The sequence below is a fragment of the Meriones unguiculatus genome, chromosome 21, assembly GCF_030254825.1.
Source record: "Meriones unguiculatus strain TT.TT164.6M chromosome 21, Bangor_MerUng_6.1, whole genome shotgun sequence".
Taxonomy (NCBI): domain Eukaryota; kingdom Metazoa; phylum Chordata; class Mammalia; order Rodentia; family Muridae; genus Meriones; species Meriones unguiculatus.
In genome coordinates, this window is record NC_083368.1 from 29,314,514 (window position 1) to 29,337,317 (window position 22,804).

The following is a 22,804-nucleotide window of genomic DNA, read 5'->3' on the forward strand; positions in this document are numbered from 1 at the left end:
TTCCATAAGGATTCTGGCACTCTGCCCAAAGTTTGGCTATGAGTCTCAGTGTCTCCTTTGATACCCTGGTGGCAGAGTCTTTCAGAGGTCCCCTATGGAAGGCTCCTGTCCTCTTCCTTGTCTTCTCCTATTTCCAATGCCTATCTTGTTTGCCCTTCTGAGTGAGGTTTCAGCCTCTCCTCTAGGGTCCTCATTGTTGTTTAGCTTCTTTAGGACTACAGATTTTAATGTTTATTCTACATTATATGGGTAATATCCACTTATAAGTGAGTACATACCATATAAGACCTGGAGGGGACAGGAACTCCACAAGGAGACCAGCAGAGCCAAAAATCCTGGGCCCAGGGATTCCTGCAGAGAATGGTACTGCAACCAATGACCATGCGTTGAAAGGACCTAGAACCCCTGCACAAAGGAAGCCCATAGGCGGCTCAGATTCCAATTGGGTTCCATAATAAGGGGGGCAGGGACTGCCTCTGTCATGAACTCAGTGGTCTGCTCTTTGATCACCTCCCCCGGGGGTGCAGCCTTGCCAGGCCAAAATGATGATGCAGCCAGCCTTGATGAGCCCTTATAGGGTAGGGTCAGGTAGAATGGGAGGAGATCCTCTCTTATCAGTAGACTAGGGAAAGGGCATGGGGGGGAGGAGGGAGGGTGGGTAAGACTGGGAGGAAACGAGGTGGCTACAGTGGGGATACAAAGTGAATAAAACACAATAAATAAATAAATAATTTTAAAATTTTATGTATATACTGTATCCAGCATATATATCCTCAAGGGCCCATTCGCATTTTCAAGATACGCCATATGTGAGAACACAGTTCTTAGTACATTTTAACAAGATAGCACGCAGTATCTTCTCTGATAAGAAGGCAGCATGTGATTTATCCCTGCAACAGAATATTGCCTAACCTAAACTAGAAGGAAATTTGGTGATATGCTACAACAGGGATAAAGTTTAAAGACATTATTTATGCTAAGTGAAAAAATCACAAAAAGGTTATGCTTCAGTTACATGAGTTTGTTTATCACTTTTCTCCTTGTGGTGTCCAAATAACTGACAAGAAGCAGCTTCACTGAAGAAGGGATTTATTTTGTAGTTTAGAAAAGGATGCATTCTATCATGGTAGTGATGAAGTGGCTGTGGGAGTCAGAAGGCAGAGAGAGAGTGTGAACGGGGCCTGGCTATCAAACCTCAAGTCTGGCCACCAGCAAGTCCCTCTCTCTAGAAAGGCTTTACCTCCTAAAGTTTATTCAGCCTTCCAAAAATGGCACCAGTTGGGGACCGCAAGCTGAAACATGGAGGACAATTTGCATTTGAAATATAACAATGAGACCATTAAAGTAGTAAAAAAGAAAAATCACAGAGACAGAAATCAGAATAGCTGGGTATTGTAGCACAGGCCTTGCTGTTTTTTTCCACTTTTTGTTGTTTATGTATATATGATTTTAGAGATTATAGTTTTTTCTTCTTTTTTTAAGCATACATCCCAATCACAGTGTTTCCTCCCTCTTCTCCTCCCAGTTCCTTACCCTCCAGATCTACCCCTTTGCCATTTCCCTTCAGAAAAGAGCGGACCTCCAAGGGATATCAGCCAAACACTGCACAACAAGGGACAATAAGACCAGGCACAAACCCTCAGATCAAGGCTAGACAGGGTGACTCAGTAGGAGGAAAAGGTGAAAGAGTCAAATACACATCCACTCCTCTGTTAGGAGTCCCACGAGAACACCACATAACAACCATAACACATATATACAGAGGACCTAGCACAGACCCATGCAGGCTCCCTGATTGCCTCCTCAGTCTCTGTGAGCCCTGAAAGCCTTGCTGAGTGGGTTCTGTGGGCCTTGTTCTTGTGGTGTTCTTGACCACTCTGGTTAGTTACATCGTACATGGATCCACTGGGGCAGGACTTCTCACCATCCATCGGTCTCTGCATTGTGTCTGGTTGTGATTTTCTGCAATGGCTGCCATTTGCTGTGAAGAGAAGCTTCTTTGATGACGAGTGAGACTACACTTGTCTGTGGTTATAAGGGTAAGTTCTAGAATGTACTTAGGAGTTATGCTGGTCTAGTACAGTGGCAGTAGTGGGTTTTCTCTAAGATCCATGGCCTCACTAGCCCTGGGTAGTTTGCTAGGTTTTTAGTACTAGCCATGATTTCCTTCTTGTTAAATGACCTTAATTCCATGCAGTCAACACATGATCACTATTATTCCACCTTTAGGGATATCTTGCCTTGCCTTGCTGGTCATTGTGATTCACAGGTGTCACAGCTAGGACTATTGATTGCTTCCATCCCTTGGCAGCTTGCATAGTACCTTCTGATGCTGTGTAAGCTAGATTGCAAGAAGGAGGTTTTCAAGTTGGATCCAGCTCAAATCACCTGAGTCCTACGCTCTAAGTATATAGTGTCTTCAGTGAGACACTTACCTTCAGTCTCTGAGAGGCAACCAAGAGCAGTACAGTAGCCTGTACTGTTTTGAGAGTCACTGGACTGCTTGTGCAACAACACACACAGAGCTTTCTCATATCTGGTAGTAGGGTTTTTGTTAGATAGTCCGTGGCTCATGTTGGGACCATTGTTGTCTCAAGTGTAATAACTATTTAAGATATAGTTTTAAAAAACTTTAGGTAAATATGAAACAGTATGAGTCTTTGAAGCTTTATTAAATAACTGTGGTATTTCTCTTTCCTCCTATATTGAGACAGTGATGTTGAGCTGTTTCTAAAGTGACTTTTTAAAGGGAAAAAACACAACCAACCTGGAAAAAGCATTTTTTTTTCAGGTACAGTGTGTTCATCCAACTGAGAAGAATCAATTTTTACTTCGTGTTCTTTGTATCTAGGTAACTAGACAAAACACTTTAAAGCACTGGTTGGCTGTGATTTACGGGAGTAAGAAACATAGCAGGATGTTGTGGTCTTAACTCTAGCAAGAACATACATTTATCTTTACCTCAAGGAGAACATGCATTTATCATCTATTGTTTCATTCTAAGTGGCAAGCATTGAACTATTGAATTGTGTCCTGGTCTCAGGCATGTAGGGCCTGAGAACTTGAACTTAATTTCACCTTATGATCAAAATGGAGACAGGGAGGCAAAATGGCTTCTGTTATGCTAAAAATGACAGCAGGTGTTAACGGAGGAGCTGCAGTTATGTAAGAACTAAATTAGGTCTCGTGTGAGGGATGAAGTCATACTTTTTAAATCTATTTATTTATACTTCTTGTATCTTTTTCCCTTCTCCACCCCAATTCCGTCCAACACCCCAACACCAGGTAGGAGAGAAAGTTAGTGGGTGGGGAGAAGGGAATAGTTTTCCTTCGCAACTTCATGCTGTTTAGGATCATTGGATTCCTTGGGGCAGGTCCAGTCCTTGTTTCAGGATATCGCCAACTTCCATCAACAGCAACAAGGAGCAGCAGAAGCCTTGTTCTTTCTTAGAACCCCCTTTCTCTGTCTGGACTCTGGCCTTTATTCCCTCTCAGCTTCCTTAGAATTAAACTGTCTGCAGCTGGCAAAAAACCCCTCTCAGAGCTCTCATGAGGCAAATAGTTTGGTGCTGTGGACAGTCTGAATCAGTCCCATATCCCACACCTGGGATTAAAACAGAAACATGTTTACATATTATAAACCAAAATTTCTACAACAGAGGTGGCTATAGTTATGTAAAAATTTTAAACTGATTAAGGCATCTTGTGTTCAGGGATCAGTAACCAAAAGCAATTCACAGATGTAATGAATTCCCAATAAAAATGCCCACAATGTTCTTTACTTAAATGGGGAAGAAAAAAAAAACCCCACACCAAAATTCATATGGACACAGAAAAGACCTTGTGTAGCCACAGTACTCCTAAGCAGAGGAATAATATTTGAGGGATTGCCCTTCCATACTTCAAGATATATTATAGAACTAGAGTAGTAAAAAACAATATGGCACAAAAACAGATGTGTAGATCAATAGAATAAAATAGAAGACCCAAATATGAACACACAAACCTGTAGCCACATAACATTTGAGATAAATGCCAAAAATATACACTGGAGGAAAGGTAGCATCTTCAAGAAATGGTTCTGGGCAACTGTATCTCCATGTGCAGAAGAATGAAAAGAGACATGTATCTAGCGACCCACAAAAGAAATAACTCCAAGTGGACCAAAGGCCTTAACTTGAAACCTGAAACACTAAAGCTGTTTAAGGAATTATAGGTAGTACCCTATAGGTGTACTGCATAAAAGACCAACTATTAGCAAGTGGGGCTGCATAAAAAGCCAAGGAAGCAATTGTTATCAATTAAAGAAGAAACCACAATATGAGATATTTGCCAGAAATATATATGTCAGAATGTACCAGTGCTTTTAATCCCAGCACTCAGGAGGCAGAAAAAGGTGGATCTCTCTGAATTCCAAATCAGCCAGTATCACATAGTGAGAAAAAAAAAAAAGGAATAGAAGAAAAATGACTTTTAGGGCAGGGGAGAAAATTAGCATTACTGTATAATGGATAGATTATTATCTCAGTTTTACTAGAGCCGAGAGGACAGAGCCTGGTGGTGCAGGAGCTGTAAGGACAGCTGCTCTGTAGGCTGAGGCAAGGGGGTGATAAATCCCATTTGCCTGGTCTTCAGAGCGAGCTCAAGGCCAGCCTGAGCAACATGATGAGACCTTGCCTCAATGTGAAGAGTTAAAAGATGGTCATGGCTAGAGCTCAGGTGCAGTGCTTGCTTACCGTGTGCCGGGCTGAGGATCACTCAACCAGCACCGCAACCAAAAAAAAGAAAAGGAAAGAGCAAGCAGTCAGACGATGGTGCTTGGTTTCACATTCTATGAAGCGTTAAATATCACTGGACGGTGTAATTAAAACCCATGAGATGTTTTATATTATGTGCTTTTCACCATGAAACCATTTTTAAATTTAAATGTGCCATTTAGAGTGCAGCACTATTAGTGTTTTGATAAACAAAATGTCAAAGTGTTTATAAAAGAGTAACAGTAATAAGCCCAGTTAACCAGGCTGGTCACTTTTGTTTTCTAAACTGTTTCTGAGGCAAATTATGTCCTTTCATTCTCACATTCATTAGTTCACTCTTTAAAACTAGACATTTTTCTCACATAAGCACACCCAATAAAATTAGAAGCATTTCTTTTTATCATCCAATCTTCATTGATAACAAAATTCTTGCAGTTGTCAAAAAAAAATCTGTTTTTACAGTGTACTTTAAAGAATCAAAATTGACTACTAGAATATCTTAAATTACAGCATGGCTCTTTTTTTATTTCTATTAGATAGCCTCTGTATGTTCCTTATTCTAAGCCCCTGGCCTTGTTAGCATTATCTCTGGACAGATCATGAAGCTCCAGCCCAGGCTCAGAATCTGAATTTTAACAAGGTTGCCTAGGGCGTTAAAAGACTCATTTGAGACATGCTCATGGTCTATAAAGTAGATCCTTTACATCCATATTAGTGAGTCCCGGTTCCATTTGCTCCAAGTCACATATATAGAAAGAACCTGAGAAGGAATGGAGGCCAGGAAAGAACATAAATATCACATAAGCTAAATCCATTCTGTAATTCATGAGAAATATGTCCATACTGATGACAGGGAAGTAAGAAAATGTAAATAAATATTTGGTAGAAAAAGTAGAGAGACATGAGTGCCTTGCGTGAAGTCACAAAACAAAATACTAAACGTAAATGAGTAACTTGTCTAACTTACTCCCACTCAGCTTCTAAAATCTCCGAGGTCTGCTCCCCGCCATTCTTCTCTTGGCCATCCTATTTCTCCCTATTCCTCTTTGTTCTCTTCTTTATCTCTGATGTAGTTATTTAATGTAAACCTTTTTATGTGTAATATAAATAAAATAAAAGGGCAAAAGATATGCACAGACTGAGTCTTACCACTTGTTGCTGTAACTGATGAGAGGTAGAACCCAGACAAATGTACACTAGAAAACTTCCCTGGCATTTCTGCTCTGTGTTCAGGGCAGAAAATTGCTCTCAAGGGGCTCATGTAAATTTTAGCTGAGCTTTTAGACAAGAATATTTTATATGCTCTGTGTATTTCAGTTGATAATGTGGCGTATTGGGAAGCACAATGATTGTCTCAGTTTTAGGGATTATAAGAATGAACGCTGGATTCAGATGGTGACAGCCTGACTTCATGTCAGCCCTTCATCTGATGGCTCAGGCCATGAGCGAGCAATACCTAAAGTAATTAATTCACTGATTAAGTAGGGTTTACACAGTGGTGCTACCTAATTGTTAGTCCTTCCATACTTACTGGCTAGAATTGTATATGTGGAACTTTAATTTACTGGTTTAGGCTCTTTGACCTTTATAAAACATTCCATGGATAAAGATATATTAATTCTCGTCACTCTTGTTTGTATTAAATGTTTGTCTTTTTAATGCTCATTCATTCACTTGATAAACATTAATTGAAAATAAAATAAGTCAGCTTACTTCTAGATGCTGATGCTGAAAGATTGAGTAAAACAGCCTCTGTCTTCACAGGGTTTCCATTGGCTCAGAGCAGTCACTAACAGTAGTCAGGCAGTATCTGGCAATGGTTCTGTTTCTCTCCTGTAGTAGTAATTCCTAATGAAGTTACCTCATCCTGATGACTTAATCTTTCTTTGAACTTTAGTTCTTTTTACCGAGATGCCATGCATTAAATACATAAAGTTCTGCCTTACCATAGTTTTAATAGATTAGATTTTTTTAATTTCGTAAGGATTTTTTCTCAGTGTACCATGTCCCAGAGTACTCGAATACATGAAGAACATCAGATGCGCATCAGACAGTAGGTGGAAAATCACTGGCTTGCTGTAGTGATGTCTTGGTTCATTTTCTGATACTTTAACAGCATACCCGAAACTATAACTTGTAAAAAACACAGTTTCGAGTCATGATGTCAAAAAGCATGTAATGAAAGTCCTTCTTGTGCTGTCACCCCACAGTAAAAGACAAAGGGACACAAGTAAGATCAAGTAAGATATCTAAGTCTGTCCTCGAGTCCTTGAGTCATCCATGTGTGGATTAATTGGTACTAGGATATTAGTTTGTGATAGTGAAATCCTCATTACTTGAACACCTCCCAAAGATATCGTTTGCAATACTTTTGCCTTTAGGAGTAAGTTTCCAGTAAATGCTTTTGGAATTCAAAAACTAGCCAGTCCTGGTACAACTTGATACTCACTTATAAAACTTACATCTTGGCTCCCATGATTCCAGTATATTATATTATCAAAATTAAAGATTGTTTCCCATCTTGGACCCTTTGGACAGTTTATGAGTACTTGGAACCACAGATTTTCACTCCCTAGGTGCTAAGGATCATAAACTTTATAATATGTCTCCAACAAATAGAAGTGTGAGTTCATCATGAACACAAGGATGGCGTCTGATCTGAGAAAGAAGCATAGCAAAGGAGAGAGGAAGACCTCTTAGAATTCTTACAGTGCATCACAATGGTCAAATAAGGTGTCTGAAAATCTCCGTGAAGGAATCAGAAAGTGAAATGGATCTTGAGAAAAGGACAGATTTGATTTTTATGGGTATATGTGTATCTGTGTGAGGAATGCCACACGAGCTATTGCCCTGGAGTTAGATTACAATTGACTGTGGACCACCCACATGGGTTCTGGGAACCCAATTTGATTCTCCTGGAAGAGCAACAAGTACTTCTAAGCACCAAGCCAAGAATTTGAAATTTTTGAAATATGGTTGAGAAATGATCAGTGTTTAAAGAACATCGGCAAGGAGATGATAATGTTTCATCAGTCAAGGAAATTTATATTTTGGACATATTTCCTTCCTGCATAGCCTTTGTACCTAACTTGTCTCTACTTTAAGATGTGTCAGATTATGCTTAAGCTTGATGGAATTAATTTAGCTTAAAATCCACATACAGAAGTTATTTATTTAGTGATCTTTATATTCATAAAGACTGAATTATGTTATTTTTGAAGGATGAAATTCCTGAATAATTTCTATTAAGAATCCAAAAAGAAAAGAGCTTTTATTAATATAGAGATAAGTATCACAGAAAAGTTTTCAGAAATAACCAATAAGTATATTATTCTTTCTGGGCAGTGGTGGCACACACCTTTAATCCCAGTACTTGGGAGGATGAGACAGGTGGATTTCTGAATTTGAAGCCAGCCTGCTTACAGGATAGCCAAGACTACACAGAGAAACCCTGTCTCAAAAAATAAAATAAAATGAAATGAAAATTAAAAACCAATAAACAAGGCACAAATAATATATATATTTAGTACTGTTACTCAGTTGGTTAAATAATTTTGTTTAATGAAGCTTTCTGTAGAATCTTTCTCTTTGTGTAAGAGTGAAAAAATGATGTATTTCCATCACATAGAATGATTCCACATCTAGATTAGCTGACTAATTTCAGCATTAATTAGAGTTTTAAGTAAAATGTGAAATAGTGAATATTTATCTTTAGTCACTTGTTTAACATGATTAAATAACAATTATTTGGTGATTTAAGGTAAAGTTACTTTGAGGCTAGGCACCAATAAGAAAAATGTTCTCCACAGCCCACAGAATTAATGACTGAGACTCCAGAGAGCTCAGAGTTCACAGGGAGCCTGTCTGGATCTGACCTAGGTCTTCTGCATATATGTATGGTTGTGTAGCTCAATGTTCTTATGAGATTCCTAACAATGGGAACAACGGCTATTTCTGACTCTTTTGCCTGCCTTTGGTACCCCTTTTCACCTCCTGGGTTGCCTCATCCAGCCTTGATGTTGAGAGTATGTGCCTGGTCTTATTTTGGCTTGTTATGTTGTATTTGGTTGATGCCCCTGGAAGGCCTACTCTTTTCTGAGGAGAGGTGAAGCTGGGTGGAGACTCGGGAGAAGGAGGGGAGGGAAGACTACAGTTGGGATGTAATATATGAGAGAAGAATAAATAAAAAGGAAAAAAACCTTCGAAAAAGAAAGAAAAACATTCTTGTTTTCACTAACCTTTGTTAAGTCATTTTGAATAGGTCTTGCTATAAACTTGGTATCATTGGAAGGTAAATGATGAGAATGTTCAGTTTGAAAGCAACTTCAGTTAATTCTTGGCCTCAGTAGAATTTACTGGAAAGCTGTAGTTTGCAGGATAATAGAGTGGAGAAGTGGATGTGGAGAGAGGACAGCTGGAAGTAGGGACTGTAGGAAGTTCTCTGCTGACCTTGGTCACGGCCCCACTTCTTAAGTAGATTAATAGCCCAACTTAGATTCTTGTCAATATCTAAAATACAGAATGGAATTTTTGATCTGACTTAACTCACTTGCATGTTCTGTGGTGTCCTGAGAGGGGAGTTCTCTAGGAACCTCTTTGCTCCACAGGAGGACAAATGCTGGGATTTCCTGTTTGCACACTTCTTGTGAAAAATGGAAAGTATGTGTTGCATGTCTGTTTCACACACTGAAGTCTCTTATATCATTTTGAAGGTCCAATCAGCTGTCATTAGGAAACAGTATCATTAGGATTTCTAAGGACAGAGGTCTAAAGATAACACACAGGGCTGGAGAGAGGCTCCGTTGTCAAAGGTACTTGCTACCAAAACTGATGACAAAAAGAAACTCCATTATAAATTGGAAATTGTAGCTGGGCAGTGGTGGTGCATGCCTTTAATCTCAGCACTTGGGAGGCAAAGGCAGAGGCAGGCTGATCTCTGTGAGTTCCAGGCCAGCCAAGTCTACAGAATGAGTTCCTGGACAGCCTGGGCTACACAGAGAAACTCTGTCTCAAAAAATAAATAAATAAATATAGGTAGGTAGGTAGGTAGGTAGGTAGGTAGGTAGGTAGGTAGGTAGGAGATTGTGCTGGCACTCGTTCTTAACAGAGTCTGCCAGGGTCAGTTATTCACAGATGCACAATTGTATTTCTTCCGTCCTCGTGGGAATGTTGCCTGAGATCTACTCATGTCATTGAAGCTGAGTTTTCCATTTATATTCACCAGAAACCTCCAAGGGAGGGAATATGTAATAGAGAAAAATTTACTATGATAACCCAAAATAACAGCATTACAGTGTGGTAGATTTCCAGGCCAATAATCCTTATTTCTTCCTTTTCTAACAACCTTAAAATTTCTGTAAAGTTTTGTTTTCATTAAATATACAATGTTAATTTAAGTCTTTTAAATCAATGAAAGTCTTTTAAATCAATTTTACATCTTTTTCCTGTGAAAAGAATTGTGGCAACTGTCTAGGTGGGGGAAAAAAGTGTATCTTAGTAAGATTCATTCTCACTGACTTTTTAGTTCAATATTATGAGACAAAATTCAGTGTCTGTATTAGATGGTGTTTCTCTCTTTGTATAGCAGAACACACATTTTTAGCAGACAGTTGTAATACAGAATGTAGAATCAGAACTATTCCAGAGCACACTTGAGACATGTAAACACCGCTGTTCAGTCAAAGGCTGTGCTAGCTGGTTGTTTATAGTGTAAGACTGTGCTGCCAGCTACTCACTGGGCCCCTCTCCTGCATCCAGTACGGGCCTGTGGACTGCAGAGTTTAGTAGGTATCCATCAGCTCCCTGACACGGCGAGCCAGAGTCTTAGTGCACACAGAGGTCATAGGCCCCTGCTTGAGAGCATGGGTTGCCCAGATGTTTGTTAAGGTTTTTAGAGCTATAGTAAGACCTTTGCTTTTACATTTTTTTAATAGTCAATTCAAACGTTGAATTAATCTTATGACAATAGTCAGTTTTTCCGTGTGAACTGAAAATTTGCCAAAACTTTAATTCTTTTGCAAGTTGTTCCTACCAAGTAACAATTCTATAAGGAACGAAAAGCTTGGTGAAACATTGCCAGTTGGCTACAGCATTTAGTAGAGTTGACACTGATTTATTTATTTTTCATGAGACTTTGTTGGTAGTCATTTCTGTCGAAAACAGTTTTTTAGGTCTTGAGAGATGGCTGAGCAGTTAAAAGCAGCACGTCCTGCTGGGTAGGTGATCTGTGTTTAGTTCTCGCTGGCCACGTGAGGCAGTTCCGGGGGATCTGACGCCCTCTGCTGGCCTCCAGGGGCACTGTATTTATGTGTACATACCACAGGCGCACACACACGTACAGACAATTAAAAATTTTAAATTAAAATTAAAAAGTAAATAAATGATTTTTTAAATAAAACATCCTTTAAAATTTTGTTGCATGGATTTTAAATTTTTATATATTTTTATTTTTTAAATTGATCTTTCTACTTGAGTTAAATTACTTTCAATTTTTCTGAGTTTTTGAACCAGGAAATCATAGCCATGGAATCTTATGTTTTAGCTAGCGTCTGATACTCTATGTCTAGGATACCATTGCTTTTGGTTTAGGTTTAAACTTCTGTTGGGCCCTTTAATCCTTCAGTAACACCTCTGTGGTGAAGACAGAAAGTCTGATTTTCAATTGTAGTGATTGACCCTAGCCAGCAGAGAGAGTCTGAAAGGCACCTGCTTGCAAGAGATGGCACAGTGAGTCCCAGCCAGCCCTGCTGTGGTTCCCCTCAGTCTGTTGACATACCATTTGTAAACAATTACTTTGGGAACTAAATACCAGTTAGGTTCCTCTGCCATTGAGAAAAAAAAAGAGTAAAAACAAAAGCACTCACCATCTTAATATCCACAGGACTGTGCTAAAGAATAATGATTTAAGATCAAGACAAGAGTTAACTGCCCACCTCACCAACCAGTGGCCTTCCCCAGGAGCTCTGGATGTCAATGCTGTTGCCTTGGATACCTTGCTTTACCGAAAACACAATAAACAGTGGTATGAGTAAGTGGAATATTTTTTTCCAACTAATTACATATTTACTAGTACCGAAACATGTGGCTATCCACTCTGACATCTTAGTTGTTTTTCTCAACTTATTCTTAGCCAAGATAGGCTTTAGGACTGCTTTGATGAGATTCCCTTAAGAGTCAGATGTCTGAACATTTGAAGCCAAGGCACCCTGGGGAAGTAAAATATCTGAAGAATTCCTAGGTAATATTATCAGACCAGCTGTCTCCTGTTCTGTTATATTTATAGACATTCCAGTAATTGTATCTATGCACTTGTTTTTCATGAGGCATCTATTTTTAAATTTTAGCTTTAGGATGTACTAGCCTGGAATTAATTTTTTTTCCCAGATTCTTAAAAAAATACCATATTCTTTTTTAACTGAATATATTTATTATTATTATTATTAATTATCATTATTTATAATTTATTCACTTTGTATCCCAGTTGTAGCCCCCTCCCTCATCTCCTCCCAGTCCCACCTTCCCTCCCTCTTCTCCCCTATGCCTCTTCCCTAGTCCACTGATAGGGGAAGTCCTCCTCCCCTACGGTCTGACCCTAGCCTGTCAGGTTCCATCAGGACTATCTGCATCTTCTTCCTCTGTGGGCTGGCTAGGTCACCCCACCAGGGTGAAGTGATCACGGAGCAGGCAACTGAGTTCATGTCAGAGACTGTCTCTCCTCTCCTTACGAGGGATCACACATGGAGACAGAGCTGTCTATGGGCTACATCTGGGCAGGAGGTCTAGGTCCTCTCTAGGCATGGTCTTTGGTTGCTATTTCAGTCTCTGTAATCCCTCCTGGGCCCAGATTTTTTTTTTTTTTTTTTTTTTTACTTTGTCGGTCTTCTTGTGGGCTCCTGTTCCCTCCAGATCCTTCTATCTCCCCCTTCTTCCATAAGACTCTCTAAGCGCTGTCCAAAGTTTGGCTGTGAGTCTGCTTCGATCATATTCTATCTGCCAAAAGTATATTGCAGTCTAAAATTCTCAGTGGATTTGAATTTTGTTCATCTCGCTTAACCTAATTTTTAGAAGTTATAATACAGTCATTCTACCTCTGGGCTATAGCTTCTTTGTCCTAATGTTCAGAGTTCCATTTGGTCTGAATATCTCAGTTTTGAATGAACTGCGAAATCATTTTGAAAATCAAGTTATATTAGCATCTTTTGGGTTTTAACCCTTCTCCATCTTGATCATTTGTTTCCACTGTATTTTTTCTTGAGTTAAATTTCTCACTTTTCTCCCTAACATATTCCCTCTTAGCCCCTTTTATTTTCATCTCTTTTCCTTCTGTTTCTCCATTTACACTTTTTCTTTCTCCCTCCTTCACTCCCCTCCTTCTCCTGCCCTCTTCTTTTATCTACTTTTTTAGAGTCCTTGTGCTCAGGTCACTGGCAGAATTACCTCTGTGCTTCTTAGGTACCATGCTAGGTAACGAGTCACCTTGAATCTCTGGCTGGCTGGCTTTCAAGATTTTCTGCTTCTCGACTAGTTACTCGAACAGACCTGTTTTAGCAAAAGCCTGATTTCCATATTCTTTACTCTTATGATGTTGTTGTTTATCAAAGGTAGGATACAAATTAAATTTGACCCTTTGTTATTAAAAATAGTACTAGAGTCCAGCCTTTTCTTGTCTCATTGATTTTTCGAGATAAGTAGAGGTGAGCAGACTCTTTATGGAATAAATCAGAAAATGTTTTCATCTATTAAATTATTTCTTAGTATGAGTCAAGGTGTTGGCTTTGGTCCTTCCATAGATTTGCATAGAGTTCCTTTATATCCTCATATAAGTGTGTACAGAAGCTATATTCAATGCAGAGTATAACTGTACCTTTCTGTGTCATACTGAATTGATAAAACCATATTTGTACTTCAAATTTATGGTTAAAACATAATTCACAGAAATATATTCTATACTTTATATGTGACACACGAGAGGCTCTTAAGTTTATAGACACAATCCAGGGATATGGCTAGGTCGATAAATTCATGTTAAAGAGTGAGGACCCAGATTTGGATCCCTCTCACTCATATAAAAAGTCAGTAGTAGTACATACCTGCAATCCTAACACTGGGGAGGCAAACACAGGAAGATCTCGGACCCCCCTGACCAGTTAGTGTTGTCCAATCCAAAAGCTCCAGCTTCAGTGAGAGACCCTGCCTCAAAAATATGCACAGGAACCTAGAAGTGCATACATGGACATATAGACATGCATGTGTCATGCGCACATGCTCTCATTGTGACAGGAGCAGCAGGCAGAGCTCATTCATTAACGTGTTGGATGCGCCAGCATGAGGCCTATATTTGATCCCTACTTTCCTTGTAAAAAGCCGGATGTGGTGGCGAGGTCTTGTAACCCCAGCCTTGGGGAAGCAGAGTCAGATGGATCCCTGGGTCTCACTGGCCAACCATCCCAGCCTAATTGGTAAGCCTTTGGTCCTTTTTAAAAAACTCTGTGGTTGTCAATACCTACCACTAATTGACTGTGTGACACTGGGTGAAGGATGCTTCCTTCCCTTAATGCTCTCTTTCTATAGGTATAATACCAAGAGTAGGGCCCACCTAACAGTCAAGCGCATTGTCTGGCTCAGCGAGTATTGTCTTGCTCAGCAAGTATTAATAGCTGACATGATCTTTTTCCTCATTTAATCTTACATACAAAGAAGTGTGTGCCTGTTTCATATTCCAAGACCTGCTTTCTGAGTCTTAGAGAAATTTTATTTATTCTTAGTAGTTCTGAGTATGCAATTCCTCATACATCGTTTAAACATAAAGGTCTGGATTTCCAGGGTAGGGAGCATCAGGCAGAGCTCATTCATGTGAGCTCCAGGCCAGCCAATCCTGCATAGTGTCTAAAAAAAAAAGTAAAGACATTAGGTTTACAGTAAAACCTCAATAAGAACTAAGTATATTAGGTATGTTTTCTTAACACAACATAGAGTAAACATTGGCTTTTCGTTTTCTTTAAGTTTTGTTTTACTGTCCTTTTTATAAATGAAGTCTGTCTCCTGACCTTCCCATATTATCAGTTACTACACTTTGTTAAAGTGTGACCCACCTCAGTCAATCTTACTCCAAAAGTTCAGATTCATCAGCATTGTATTTTTGTTTTTCTCTTAAGCTTTTTAACATCTATTTATTTATTTGTTTGTTTGTTTAGCATTTCTTTAGCTTGTGTGGGTATGCATGTGGGAATTGAGTCTCTCTTCCCAGCAGGCAGGCTCCTGTTATCAAACCCAGGTTTTCAGGCTTTGTGGCAAGTACCTTTATCTGCTCAGCCATATTCACCTGCCTCTATGTAAACTATTTTTAACCCTTTAAATGTATCATTGGCTCTCAATTTGGTTGCCTCTCAGATTGCAAAGTTACTAAGTCCTGACTACATATGCTTTTCATGACATAATTAGGTTTGTAGTTTTTCTTGAGAACTCTTACTTTACATGTTTTAGATTCTTCCCATGAGTGTTTTTCGAATATTTGTGGAGTTATGATTTCTAAGGCACTGAGGCTGCAAAAATACTTCAGACCTTGTGTGTTGAGCAACTCAACATATATGGATTGTTTCCCATCAAGCTTTCCCCACATCCCTGTGTTATTTTGAGTAGAGTTAAGAGACCGTAAGTACTCTGCTATAGGAAATGACTATTGCATTTTTATAAATATTATTTAATTTACTTTTTTTGTGTGTATTATGTGCCTGTATGTCCATGTGAGGGTGCCAGATCCCTTGGAACTGGAGTTTACCGACACTTGCGAGTTGCCATGTGGGTGCCAGGAATTGAACCTGGATCTTCTGGAAGAGTAGCCAGTGCTCTTAACAGCTGAGCATCTCTCCAGCCCTGACAATGTATTGTTAAATATATCCCTGTGAAAAGCAAGACTTAAAAATAGCTTCTCTGCCTCCAAGTGCACGCATACACCTGTGAATATCATGCACTTGCTTCTTCCCTTTTTCCTTTATTCTCTCATTCAGTACATTCCAACCACAGCCCACCCTCCCTCTACTCTTCCAAGTCCCCCTGCCCATGACCTTCCCTCTCCCCCAGATCCACTGCTCCTCCATTACCCTTAAAAGAACAGTTCCCAGGGATATTAACCATACATGGCATAATAAGATGCAGCAGGAGTAGGCACAAACCCTCGTGTAATGGCTAGGCAAGACAAACCAGTAGAAGGAAAGGAGTCCCGAGAGCAGGCAACATAGTCAGAGACAACCCCCATTCCCACTGTTAGGAGTCCCATGAACACCCTAAGCTAAACAGCCACACTGTACATGCAGAGGACCTACTGGAGAGCCATCCAGGCTCTGTGCTTCCCACTTTAGTCTCTGTGAGCCCCCATGAGTCCTGCTTAGTTGATTCTATGGGCCATTTCTCCTGGTGTCCTTCACCCCTCTGGCTCCTACAATCCTCCCGCCCCCTCTTCCACAGGGTTCCTCAAGCTCCACCAAATGTATGGCTTTGGCTCCCATCAGCTGCAGGAGGAAGCCTCTCTGATGACAAGTGGGCTAGGCACCAATCTATGAGTATAGTAGAATATCATTAGGCATCATTTCATTGACTTTGTTTTGGTGGTGGTGGTGGTTTTGGTTTTTTCCTATCGTGTTTGGTTTTACCTTTAAGTCTCTGGGATATCAAGCTTTCAGTCCTTGGCTATCCAGGCAGTGTCAGGCATGGGCTTCCTCTTGTGGCCTGGGCCTCAAGTTAGACCAGTCATTGGTTGACCACGCACACAAGTTCCGAGCTACCATTGCCCTAGCACATCTTGCAGGCAGAGCAGGTTGTAGGTCAAAGGTTTTTGTGGCTTGGCTGATGTTCCAGCCCCACCACTGGAAACCCTGCCTGGTTACAGAAGACAGCTGGTTCAGGCTCTCTATCCGCTGTTACTAGGAGTCCTAGCTAGGATCACCCTCCTAAGTTCCAGGAAGTTTCCACATCACCCCCCAAATGCCCTGCAGATCCTGCAGTCCTCCCTCCTTTCCCCACTCCATGCCTCCTGTTCCCATGCCCACCTGGCCCCAGGCCACCTGCAAAATCTACTCCATTTCCCTTTCCAGGAAGATCCATGGCCCCCCTTGAGGCTCCTTGTAACTCAGCCTCTCTGAGTGTGTGGATTGTCCTGAACATGCACATGACTCCTGGCCCACCCCCGTGGATAATACTTGTGCATCATACAGTGATGTGCAGTGACTGCCAGATAATAGGAATTACTGACTTTCGAACATCTTTTGGACAAATATATAATATTAAAAGCAATATTATTATTTCTAATCATTGACTGAGATGAGACTATCCACAACATACAATACCATTCTTACAAGTTTAAATTATATTTAACATAGTGATGTGTATTAAACTACAAGTTGTTCTGTGTTGTCAGAATATATGCTTCTCGCTGTTTTGGTTTCTCATTTTTGTGAACATAAACTGCTTACCTTTTAAAAATTCTGTTCTGAGAAGCAGAAATATGTATTAGTTTATGTGTCTCTGGATGCATTTAAATCTCATTAATGAGTCTAGGATTCTCAGGGCTTAACTATGTCCTTTTAAAGACAGAGTTCCCATATGTAGTTCACTGCAAACCTACAAATGTTTATGAGAACGAGTCTTACTAGAAATCAGGTAGGATTACATAACCTAACCCCCATTCTTTGTCATCTGAAGCTGAAGTCTCCTTCCTGCTGGAGGGTTTGTTCTCATCTTCAGTAAGAGAGGTAGAGTTTTGTAAAGCGAGGCACTGCTACGAATGTCTTACGAATAAAGACTTAATTTCACTCTGAAGAATTAGTTGTTGTTTTAAAGCATCTCTACTTCCAGGTTGTTTCATTTTAAGAAACTCATTTCATTTGACTAAGTATATTACTAACTGAAAACTTAAAGAAAAAGGTTTAACATCAAGTTTGGATTTGCAAGTGTCCCTCTCAACTTCAGCTATGTGGAAAACTCATCTGGCATTGTTATTCTCAGGAATAACAATGTTTCCTCCCTCTAGTAAGCTGCAGGCTTGAGGATTATTGTAAATACGTGCTGCCAGAGATGGCTCAGAGGTTAAGACCACTGACTCTTTTTCCAAACGTCCTCAGTTCAATTCCTAGCAACCACATGGTGGCTCATAACCATCTGTAGTGAGATCTGGTGCCCTCTTCTGGCCTGCAGGCACATATGCAGGCAGCATAACTATAAACAATAAATAAATAAATCTAAAAAAAAATAATTAAAAAAAAGAGGACTGGAGAGATGGATCAGTGGTTAAGAGCACTGTCTGCTCTTCCAAAGGACCCGGGTTCAGTTCCCAGCACCCACATGGCAGCTCACAACCGACTCTAACTCCAGTTCCAAAGGATCTGACACCCTTATACCAATGCACATGAAATAAAAATTAAGTTAAAAAAGGAGAAATATGAGCTGCCAAGCTCAATTATTACAGTATTCAATAAATTCCTATCTTTTGCCTATGAGTATTTTATTTTTCAGTGTTTCCTCATACAATTTTTAGCCTAAAAAAATCAGCACATTCCTTATAACAAATAAAGTGTGAGAAAGTCATCTTAAGCCACCAGTTTAAAAGCAAGAATTCTACAAGTTGAACATGGAAAATAATTTGTGAAGAAATGTCTACAATTACTCAGTAGAGTCTTGTATTCTAAGGCTGGGAAATGGCTTAGTGGGTTAACATGCTTGATATGTAAGCATGGAGGCCTGAGTTTGAATCCTCAGCACCCATGTTGAAACCTGGACAGAGCTGCTCATATCTGTAATCTCAGGCATAGGGTGGGGCAGGTGTCAGCTCTGCTGTAATAGCAAGCCCCCATTTCAAGGAGATACCTAGTCTCAAGTAATATAGAGAGGCTTGTAGAGAAATACCAGGGGTGGAGAGACGGCTCAGCCATTAAAGAAGAGGTTCACAACCATAAATATAAGAGAAACATATGTGCTCAGGTGCACACACACGCACAAGACTCCATGTTTTCACCATCCTTTATAGCTAAGGAAATACAGTTTTAATGAAAACCAAGTGAAATCTGCAGGGACAGATTGATAGTTAAATACAGTTCTCAGGATCTGTCTTAGCAAATGAAACTGCTCTTTGAGAAGATCTAATAAAGAAGGAAGACAGATCTTTCCTTCTGATGTTAGAGTGGAGCTGACAATAGCTACGGGAATCGCTTGGTCCAAGGCCAAACTGTTTACTTTCTGTGTGAGCCTGTTTCAACAAAATAGAAGTATTAATAGACTAACTTCCTAAGATACTTTCAGTATTGAATAAATCTATATGTGCATCATATATGCTTATGTATGTAGCATTATGTGCATATATGTAGCATGTTTGTTTATAATTTAAATGTATAGCACTGTTTTAGCATGTACCAAGTGCTTTATAAATACTGGATTTCATTTTATTGTAGAGCATAAAGCTTTTAAAAGCATTATCCACTATACCAGCGATTTCCTGATTTAAAATAGTAATTAAGGACTTTCACACACAAACATTTAAGAAGTCATCATATTATAAATTGAGAGTACTGTTTGCATTGTAAGTTAGTAAAGTCATCCTGCCATCTCATTCATTTCTGAGAGAGAGGAAAATGGATTCCTGATAAATGTATTCCATCTCTATGGCAGCCTATAAAATTTTATCCTAATAAGATTGATGGGAAATAAATACCAACCAATTTAAAGTAATTACTGTTTTAGAAAGTTACCAGTCTATGCTTTTGTTGTTATTATTATTTTGTTGTTATTATTAATGTAATCTTCATTCAAATTGTTATTATTAACATACAATCTACTTTTAGTAAAGAAATACTTTTCCATATCCTTCTCATTTTAGTTGAGTACCGGCTAGCACAATATCTGCACATAAGTATCCAAAACTTTTTCCTTGAGAGGATCTCTCTGTATAGCTGTAGGTGGACCTGCAACGTAGATCAAGCTGCCTTGAACTCAAAGAAATCCACTTGCTTCTGCCTCCCCAGTGCTGATTAAGGGCAATGTACCACTATACCCAGCATTTTGAAACATTCTTAATATTTGTACCTTTGTCAGATCTGTGACCGGGGTCAACCCATGTTACATACATGCAGGCAACTACAGAAGACATCATTTAATTCATATGTGCTTTCCTGTAAATATTATAATAAAATATGTATTTGTGGATTTTATGTGGGATCTGACTACCTTATGACTTTCAGCTTGAAAAAACCTAGTTTTCTTAGTCTACCTTCATAAATGATGATCAATTCATAAATGATGATCAATTCTAATTTTCACATGAATTGCAAAGGACACCAAACCTCAATATATCTTTTTATTGGCCTTCTCCTAAAAACTAAATTTGAAGAAACGTTAATAATAAGCTTTCATTGACTTTTCATCTCTAACTGAAAAATCCTCTGATATAATTAATTTCTAAGGAACTAGCATAATACAAAGGGCCTTAAAACAACTGAATGAGGGAAGAGGGTTAATTATCTTGATCATGTATTAATACAGTAGATATATAACTTAAATTACAGGAATGTATGATAATTGTTTTGTTGCATAGCAGCTGTCAGTGAGGATTTTAAGGCACTGAATAACTCCTAAAGTGCTGGAAATGATAGGTCATTGTTAAATTATGCCAATGGTTTCTGTATTGGTAACATTGTTTGGTTTTCTGTTCCTATTTTAAAATTATAATAGCCCGATTAGAAGTTTGTATTTTAATTGTCTAGATAATAGATAATTAACTTGATAGTGTTAATTTGCTTCAAAATTAATATTCTTTAGTGGGGTTTTTTTTGTTGTTTTTTTGTTTTTGATTTTTTTTGTTTGTTTGGTTTTGGTTTTTGGTTTTTTGAGGCAGGTTTTCTTGCTTTGTAGACCAGGCTGGCCTCGAACTCAAAGAGATCTGCCGGCCTCTACCTTCTTGAGTGCTGGGATTACAGGTGTGCCACCATGTTGGCTTCTTTTCTGTTTTTCAATGAGCAAAATAGATAAGATTTCAAAGTAGGTAGGGAAAAAAGTATAATGGAAACCACACAGAAATCATGATAAAGGCAAAATGTGGGGAGATGTGAGAAAATGACTCACAATTTGAATGCATTACAAACCAGTGAGGACTGCCTGTCAAAAGATGATCTCTTTTGTGAGAAGAAGTTTTATTAATGTTTTTTTCCCGTATTTTCAGTAAAAGTTACCAAAGCCTTGACCAGTTGTCAGCAGAAGTCAGCCTTTCTCAGGCCTCGCTGGACCCCAGCCACTCACAAGAAGGAGATGGGAAACAAGAGTCTTTGAATTTCATCGGTGAAGGTAAGCGTGCTGGCTGGTTTTATGTCAACTTGACACAAGCTAAAGACACTGGAGAGGAGAGAACTGCAGCTAAGTTGTGTCAGGGTGGGTTGGTACCCATGGGGGGGGCCTCCCCTTCTCTGAGTAGAAGGGGAGGTGTTTGGAAGAGGGGGTAAGCTGGGACTGGGAGAGGAGGGAAGGGCCTGAGATCAGGCTGTAAAGTGATTAAATAAATAAATTAAGGAAAAAAGGGGAAAAAGTTACAGTGGGCAAGTCTGTGGGTCATTTTATTAATTAGTGACTGATGGGGGAGGGCCCCGCCCATTGTGGGCAGTGCCATCCCTGGACTGGTGGTCCTGAGTTCTATAAGAAAGCAAGCTGAGCAAGCCAGTAAGCAGCACCCCTCCATGGCCTCTGCATTAACTCCTGCCTCTAGGTTTCTGCCCTGTTTGAGTGTCTGTCCTGGTCTCCTTCAGTGATGAACTGTGATGTAGAAGTATAAACCAAATAAACCCTTTCCTCCCCAACTTGCTTTTGATCACGGTGTTTCATCACAACAATAGAGACCCTAACTAAGACAGTAGGGTAATGGCTTTGGTATTTGTAAGTAGTTTAATGTATTTAGGCTTTAAGAACAAAGTGTTCTTTTGTAGCCCACACTGGCTTTAAACTTGTACTCTTCTTTGCTCTAGCTCTGGAGTCTGGGATTACAGACATGTCCCACCCACGTGCATATATGCAAATAAATAAACATTAAGTGCAATTAAATTTTATTATTAACTAATAGATTATGTTCGTTGACATTTTCTCCGTGTTTTAATGCATTCCGGCTACCCCTTCAGCCTCTCATTTCCCTTCCATACCCGCAAGCAAGAGCCCTCCCTCTTTCTTACAAGTATTCCCCCATATTCATTAATCTTGTTTTGTGTCCCACGGAGTTTAACTGGGGCTGTCTGTGTGACCCTGTGTTTAGATCCTGTGTTAGAATCTTCACCAGGGGCTATACAACTGGATGCTATGCCCACCCCTACCAGTATCCCCTCATCTCCTAGAATCCACTAGTTGCCAATAGATGAGCTCAGGTAGGGCACTGTGAGCTCCTTCTTCACTGCGACTGTTACGGAGTCCCGACCTGTGTGGACCCAGTGACAGCAGACATGTCTGCTCAGAGTTCATGCTTGCTTCGACCATGGTGTGCTTAGGAGCTGGCATTTCCCAGGCCTTCTCTCCGTCTTCTGGTTCTTACACTTTCTGCTCCCCATCTGTAAATGCTACGTGAGCCTTTACGAGCTGGGATTAATGTCTTAATCAGGGCTGAGCTCTTACTTCTTTTTATTCTCAGCATCTTGTACCATTGCAGGTCTCTGTATTACTCCCATTCACTGTTAGGGGGTTTCTCTCATTAAGCCTGAGAGCCTTTGTCTATATCATCTCTCTAGAATAGACGACACATGCTAGGAACTTTTAAATATATAATTATTTCATAATTTGTTTCTAAGTATGCCATTCTTTTGGATTATATTATTAAACAAATTATTTCTTCACTTTCTTTTTTTTTCAGATTTTCTTGCTTCTTTTAGATATTAAGCATACTTTTAAAATTACCCTTTTTCCCTGTCTACCTGTAAAAAAGAATTAAAGTGACTTTAGTTGCTCATAGTATTCTCAGACTCTTTTATTTTTTTTAAGTCAGGGTCTCAAAAAGCCCAGGCTGCTGAGAACTTACCATGTCACTTGCCTAGGCT

General features: G+C 39.5%; 1 protein-coding gene across 4 annotated transcripts in view; it reads left to right on the forward strand.

The window, feature by feature from the left end:
- Nucleotides 1–22,804, forward strand: part of Rundc3b (RUN domain containing 3B) — a 137,664-nt gene that overhangs the window by 110,822 nt on the left and 4,038 nt on the right. For 2 of the 4 annotated variants that reach the window (XM_060373886.1, XM_060373884.1), the window contains 2 exons: nt 11,638–11,784; nt 20,959–21,080. In XM_060373886.1, coding sequence (XP_060229869.1) covers nt 11,638–11,784; nt 20,959–21,080 — 269 coding nt within the window. The remainder of the gene's footprint in view (nt 1–11,637; nt 11,785–20,958; nt 21,081–22,804) is intronic. The other 2 variants (XM_060373885.1, XM_060373887.1) reach the window with 2 other exon arrangements.